At 43.6% G+C, this 7,428-nt stretch overlaps 1 protein-coding gene across 3 annotated transcripts; it reads left to right on the forward strand.

Moving 5' to 3' along the window:
• Positions 1 to 192: 192 nt before the first annotated feature.
• On the forward strand, positions 193 to 6,148 carry LOC101765084. Of its 3 annotated transcripts, none has more exons than XM_022827988.1 (12): positions 193 to 423; positions 570 to 646; positions 816 to 960; positions 1,283 to 1,784; positions 1,895 to 2,263; positions 2,368 to 2,772; positions 2,854 to 2,933; positions 3,923 to 4,012; positions 4,750 to 4,837; positions 4,915 to 4,970; positions 5,452 to 5,500; positions 5,634 to 6,148. In XM_022827988.1, the coding sequence occupies exons 1-12, from the start codon at positions 250 to 252 to the stop codon at positions 5,738 to 5,740; spliced, it is 2,142 nt and encodes a 713-aa protein (XP_022683723.1). In that variant the 5' UTR covers positions 193 to 249; the 3' UTR covers positions 5,741 to 6,148. The 3 variants fall into 3 exon arrangements, with proteins under 3 accessions (XP_022683723.1, XP_012702865.2, XP_022683724.1); XM_012847411.2 differs by having other exon boundaries at positions 3,926 to 4,012; XM_022827989.1 differs by lacking the exons at positions 3,923 to 4,012; positions 4,750 to 4,837; positions 4,915 to 4,970; positions 5,452 to 5,500; positions 5,634 to 6,148 and adding an exon at positions 3,055 to 3,914.
• The last annotated feature ends 1,280 nt before the right edge of the window (positions 6,149 to 7,428 follow it).

Genomic DNA, 7,428 nt, shown 5'->3' on the forward strand with positions numbered 1-7,428 from the left:
CTCATAGAGGGACTCACACCCATTGACGTGTGGGCTCTAGCACGAGCGGACCCGCACGTCAGTGACCCAGTACCTCTGGAGTAGAGTCCCCAGGCACCTCTGCTCCGCTGCCCCCGCGGCCCCACCACCACACACTCCTCTCTCTCCAAAACCCTGCGCCCTTCGTCGTCATTTAAAAAAAAACAAGAAAAACCCGCACTGTTCTTCGTCCCCTCCCCTCCCTCCCCAACGGGAGAGAATCCGATCGAAATGCAGCCGCCCCCGCGGACCCCCGTTGCGCCGCGGGCGTCGACCCCTCGCCGGGGCATGCCGCCGTCGCTGCTCAGCCCGTCCTACTCCCGGCGCGCGTTCCCCGCCACCGCCGCCTCCGCCGCCGCCGCCGCCTCCGCCGCCAGCGACCTAGACGCCGCCGAGCGCCCCTGCGTACGTACGCCCTTCGGCCACGCTATGCTGCTAGGGCGCGTGTAACTTTTTCTCTCCCCCCCCACCCTCCTTCCTTGGCCGAGACGCGTGTGCCCTAACGCGATTGAGTGGCTGGGCGCCCGCCCGCCTGCATTTCTGGTGTTCAGGTCACGATGTTCGAGTGGTGGCTGACGAGAGTGGAAGGGGACGACCGGAAGATCGCCGTCGGGGGCTTATTTGAAAGGTGAGCATTTCTTCAGGGGGGGGGGGCACCTTCGTGTGAGGCTTAATATTTTAGAAATCGTGCTGCTTGTGTACGTATTTAACAGGGCTGCTTTTCTTTTTTCAGAGTGTGAGGCCTTGATTCTTTCATTTGCTGATAAAAACAGTTATCTGTTGCTCGCTTCTGACAGGAACCAAACAGTCCAGGAGTTCGCTCCTGCAACCATTACAAAGCGCTATGAGACTTGTGTTGTTGAAACTGAAGATGGAATTGTACTTCTCATCCGTGGCTCACTCAATGTTTCGCGAACGATCGCCAATGGATATTCGAGTAAGGTATGCACATCCTGTTTTGTGTTTCTTGTTTCAAGTACCAGTTGAATGTCCATTTGGCCAATTTTGAATTGACTGCTGTGTCAAAGACCATGTTCTATCATTTGCTTTCTCCATCTATCCTGTGATTCTATTTCTGTATTCCTATGGAAAGCTGACTGCAACTTATTCTAGACTTGAGCAATATCTTACTATCTAAAAGATATCATCTACCAAAAGTTGTGTTTGGTTGATAACTTTTGCCGGAATTCATGTCCATAAAAGATCATTAGGCATGCACTGCGCTTATGAATGCCTTGGTCTTGGCTGCCAACCGTGCATGCAGGTCTGTGAAAACTTCATGATCGGATTTCCATGCTGGTGGCAAAGTTGCAACCTGCTTTATCCCAAGGAGACAGGCACTGGCAACTCAGAAGTGGATTCAACTCGATTTTACTTGGAGAAATTTCAACTGGGGGAACGCTTCCATTCACATGGAACATCTTTGCTCAGCGAACTTCTTAACAGTGTTAGGAGTTACTCACGCAATGATGCTGCCTTCCAAAAATCTTCGCATTTGCCAAATGGAGCACCAAGATTTGAGGAATACACTGGTGATGGTGATATTGCTATAAATGAAAATGCTGCTGCCTCAAATGACGACAGAGAAAGACATGAAGCTGCATGTAATGAGGTGTATAATGTGGATATGCACATGACTGCATGCAGAGCTTTAAGAGAAAGAGATGGTGGTTACATTGATACTCATGCATCTTTAGTGCTCACTGTGGAGTGTCCTAATGATGCAGCCAATAAAGAAGCAGACAGTGCTACACCCACGAGTACATGTAAGAGCAGATTTTTTAGATGTTGCTCATATTTTCTCCTCCCCTAGCTATATTTCATCTCACTGATGTTTCTAATACGATGTTTGTTTGTCCTTATTTACAATGTTTAGGTGATCAGAGAAAAGCACAGCATGTTGCACTGAGTAAGAAGGCAGCATCTAAACAAAATGAAGATGTGCCAACTTCGGTTTGTTTAGATGTGCAAAACTCCTATCTTCCAAATAGAACGCCAAGGTTTGAGGAATACACTTGTGATGGTGATATTGCAACAAATGAAAATGCTGCTGCCTCAAATGATGATAGAGAAAGAGATGAAGCTGTATGTAATGAGGTGGATAATGTGGAAATACACTTGACTGTTGACAGAGCTTTAACAGAAAGAGATGATGGTGATATTGATATTAATGCATCTTTAGTGCTTACAATGGAGTGTACTAATGATGCTAGTAATGAAGAGGCAGACAATGCTCTATCCACAAGTACGTGTAAGAGGAGATTATTAGGCTGTTCATATTTCCCCTTCTACAACAAATAATTCATTTCACTCGTATTTCTAATAGCGTTTGTGTCCCCCTTAATTTAGGTGATCAGAGAACTCCAGTGATTTCATTGAAGACTCAAGGTTGTTGGGAAAAAACTGGCCACGTGGCATTGAATAAGAAGGCAGCAGTAGATGAAGGAATGCCAACTTCTGTTTGTCTAGATGTGCAAAACTCTTCCTATCTGTCAAATGAGACAACAAGACTTGAGAAAAACACTTGCATTGGTGACACTCCAACAAATGAAGGTGCTGCTGCTTTGAATGATAATAGTGAAAGATGCACATCTGTACTTGAGGAGGTGAATAGCGTTGAAACAAGCTTCATTGTGGGCAGCGTTACAAGAGAAAGAGGTCATGATGATGTTGCTACCAATGTTTCTTTAACTCCTACAGTGGAATGTACCAATGATGCAGTCAATGAAGGGGTGGACAATACTTCACTCTTAGGTACATGTAACTATTTAACAGCAGATATTTTCTCCTAGGAATTCAATGATGTTTCTAATAGAGTGTTTTCCCATAATTTAGGTTGTAAAACAACTCCAGTGGCTTCTTTGAAGAGTCAAGGTTGCCAGGAAAAACAGCAACACATACCTTCAAATGAGAAGGTAGTTAACTTCAGTTTATTCAGATGTGTGGTAACCGGAGAAAAGAGGGTTTTACCTTTAAAATACCCTCAAAAAGTGTCAATGAATCAATCAGTGTTTGAACTTCATTTCTCTAATGTAGTTTGACATACTGGTACACAAAAGGCCCTGCTTGGCACAGCTCACTTGACCTTTACACGGATTAAGAAGAACCTGTGCGAATTGGTAGGGTTCAGCAGCAGCGTATCAGTAAGCAGATTCCAGGAATGGACTAACTTGAATCTGCTTTTCACCAGCTTTTCCATTAAATGGTTTCTGCACAATCACAAGCCGTGCCAAAGAGGGCCAAAGTAGTGTTATGTTGGATGGTTATTTGATGTAATGGAATCATTGGCATAACTTTAACAAGTATAACAGTGATACTGACCCACTGATAGATCTTTAAACAAAAACGTTATCGCACAATCAACAGTTCAGCATAAAGGATCATCTTTATCGAAGCCACTTCAAAGTTTTAGCACATTAAATGCTTATCATGGCATGTCTTCTGTGTTGTATGCCCCTTATGTTTATTGATAAATCATTTGCACATCACACAATCTTTGTAGCATTACTGAATTAGTAGGACTGTAGGACTAAGAAGATTGCAGTTGATATCTTTATACAAGGCAATGCCCTGTAGACATTTATGTGCACATCTTTATGTAGCAACATGTTTCCACATTAATATCAAAGTATTAACATAATTAAGGAATTGACTAGACTGGTGTAAACATCACATATAAGATGTTCATCTTAAAACCACTAATTATGGTCCACAAAATCTCAAGCATGCTAGGTAAGAGGCATCTTGCAGTATTTTATATGTTCATGACTTGTTGTACTTATACTATTTGTGTTACTCATGGTGACAGGTTTGTATTTAGCATATTTCAGCTTGTTATCTTATTTGTGTTGCTCATTTTATTTATGCATGCATAACAAAGTTGATTGATCTATGCCTTGGATAGCAGCCTTCAGGCCCGCCAAAGAAGCAAAGGTCTGCACTTGAAAAGTTGCGGGGTGCTACAAGATCTCCATTGACCAGCCCAGTTCCATATGTAAGTGCAATAGTTCGTTTTTTTGTAAAGAACTTTAGAAAGTTAATGATTGCAAGCGTTAGCTTTCCGCAGTTGTAACTTGCTGATGGCATATAGATCTATAACACTCCTGTTTGGTTTGTGGAATTGGACTGGATGAATAGTATTGAGGCTCCAATTTGATTCCATGTGGAAACATAAATGGGCTCCAATGCAATTATATTGTTTGGTTAGCAGGGAATAATGTCAAAGCGAAATTTAACCAAGTCAGTTCCATCTGCTGTTTGATTGCCTGCTCTGAAAAATCCAATCCCACAAAGAACAGCTTGCTGTTTTGCCGCCAGGCCTTGAACGTGAAACTCCATCACAGCCGTGTCATGAATGCACTAGAGTGGCATTGGCATGCAGGCATAGAAGGGGGGTGGAGCCAGATGGTCCTCCCTGGCACGCTCCGCCATAACATTTGGTCAGTGTTGGCTCACTTGCCATTCGTCAACAATGGCCTGGCCTCACTCCACTAGCTCCATATTGGCTCCATGCCATATTTGTTAGCCTAGCTCCTCACTGGATCCATATCCAATTCTGCAAACCAAACAGGGCCTAATTCATTTGCTTGAGATCGGGCTGTCACAAAAGTGTCCTTATATTTCAAGTACATATTTTTATGATATTTATTTGAAGTTAAAAAGTTTTGTTGGGACCTTATGTTGGTAGCGTGAGATTGATATTTATATGTATTTATTGCAATGTTTCTTTAGGCCCATGACTCTCCGCTTACCCGTGGTAGGACCACGTCATTGTCAATGTCCACACCTGAATCTCTCAAACTGAGAAAAACCAGATCGGGTATGTCTTTGATTGTTTCAGTCTGCAGCTTCATATCATATATTCATTATACTAAAGAAATGGAAATTCTATTTCAGGTCGTGTAGTAGTACCCACATTGGATAAAGGATGTCAAAGGATTGTCTATGACATGGTTAGTATTTTTTTTAATGTTTCCAAGATTAGCTACTCTAACAGATGCTATGTTTTAACAGATAGGCTCAGAAAGATATAAATATGCTATACCTTAAACTAGAGCAAATTAACACATTGACTATGAGATCGAACACCTTTGCGATGCGCAACACTATGATTTGCTAAATGCCAGCCAATCTGTGCAAATTTCTGTTTTTGCTATTTTATCGCCACAGTATGCAATTTTCAACTAGGTTTTGTAGAAGAGGTCGTTTAACTCAGTATATGATGAAATTATCTTCACAGCATCAAGTATGAAATATGAAGGTTCACTTTCTTCTATACAACCCCTGTAAGTTGAGCCGGAAGAAGTAATGTGCAGCGAGTGAAGTATCAGTATAAACTAAGCGTAGAGTTGTTTAGTTGCCCAATAATATAATTTCCAAAGTTGGCATGCCTTTTAAAATTTTATTGTCTCATGAAGTGCCTTTTTCTTGTAGGATGGCGCGATTGTTGGCGTCGTCGGCCTAGATTCACCATCGCCCAAAGGTCTGTCCCGAATCTCTCATTGTTTTAGCTGGCGGTCTTGAAGAGCGTGCTTTCTTATGCTTTGCTGAGAACCATTTAAAGGAAGATGCCCTATCAAGTTCTCTTGTTAACGGGCACCCTTGGCTGGCTGCAGGGAGCAAGCTGGAAACGAATGCGAGGAAGAAGAAAAACGCTGAGCCGGCGGTAGCAGCTAGCTATAAGTTGAAGACTTATGCAAGAAAGAAGAGGAGGGCTGAATGAGAGCAATCTTCCGGACGTGTTTCTTAGGATGTACAGTACGTATTAGGATTTGGGATGTATGGCTGCTCGTGCAGGAGATGGTAGTTGGCTTAAGCGCGAGAGAACGTTGTCTCGCTTGCTGATTCTAGGCGTTGGCATGGATTGTGTGTTGTAAGGTTAAGCCTGAAGCCTGTGGTACGGGTGTGCCAGCGCCATATTTTGCTGCACGTCTTGACATGTGCAATCAACTGCGTATCCGGAGCCTGGTTCACATGTGCAAGCCAGGCTACGCCGGACCAACCAACCAATCACGCCCTAAATGGACTGGGCTGATTCGCAGGTGCCTCGTGTTGGTCTCAAATTCTCAAAGGAGTTTGACACCGAACAGATTTGTGAATAGAAGAAAATAACACTTGGGATTGGAAAACAGTAGATCTCTCTTTGGGGTAAGGCTCTCCTTTTGTAGTAACTCATGAGCCATTTTACATTCTGAAAATATTTTTCCTCAACCACTACATTCTTGGGATATGCCATACATAAATATCATTGAAGGTAACGTGTACAAATTGAATTCTTTCACGTGGTCACGTTTCTCACGTCTCCATCTTTCCAACCTCGAGACTTCGCCTTTGCGTCAAGTTGATCCTCTATCCTCGAGGCTTCATGCATGATCCGAGATGGACGTCTAGCCTTGAGATGCCTACTTTGTTAAGCTTCGTCGAGAACTCATAGCCTCGCACAGTTCTCTTCCGAGTACTGTTTCTAAGTAAAGAGTAAAAAACTTCTGAGTACTGTTTCTAAGTAAAGAGTAAAAAAGGTAAAATCAAGATGTTCGGGACCGATTCCAAACACTCGAGAGTTACCTCAGTTGGAGTCTAGCCATCACTGTCATTAGTCACCAACCTCGAGCCCTTCCATTAGCAGAGGTGATACGCGGGTACGAGTTTTACTACTAGAGGAGTCCCTATAAAACGTGCGAGGTTAACTAAGTTCTATTTTTTGTCCGAAACTTGCGAGGTTGAAGGGTTTTTATCCCACGTACGGCGCTCGAGGGTGTTTAGGTTTTGGCGATCCCCAACACCTCGAATGCCAAATTTTCAGAGCTAGGAGTCATAAATTTCAAGAAGAAAAGTAAAGGCAAAGCATTTTTCGAAAGAGGTGATTAGCGGGAGACCCCTCTCCTTCCATCGAGAACCTTCGCCCCCTCTCTTCGCTTCGTTATCCACTCACCTACGAAAAAAAAAGAAATCGCTTGCCTCCTTCCTCCGTCCGCCCCGCCACGACGACGTTGTCAATGAAAGCATTGAAATCCTTGGGGGTGACCCCTGCCAAACTCTTCTGGAATGGCCAGCAATAATTGATGTTTTTATGAAAAACCTCAAATCTTTTAGACCTCACCTCACAAGGCTTTCGCCGCCACCAGAGAAAGCAACGTTGAGGTAGAGAAAAACCCAGAGGACCTTATTCTGAAGCGAAGTCGTGGACACCACCTTGCCGATCTCGCAATGGAAACCAAAGCCACCCTGCATGCTCCCCGTCACCAAGAAGAGAAGGGAGACCGAAGCATTAACACCGAAATCTCATATGTGGAGCCTAAACCTAACCTAGAGTTGATCGATAGACTACTGCTGCTGAGCTAGAGCGATAGGATTTGCTCCACGCAAGATCTTGAGAATGCATTATAGTCGACCATTATTGGCATTCAGGTT

The sequence above is a fragment of the Setaria italica genome, chromosome VII, assembly GCF_000263155.2.
Source record: "Setaria italica strain Yugu1 chromosome VII, Setaria_italica_v2.0, whole genome shotgun sequence".
NCBI lineage: Eukaryota > Viridiplantae > Streptophyta > Magnoliopsida > Poales > Poaceae > Setaria > Setaria italica.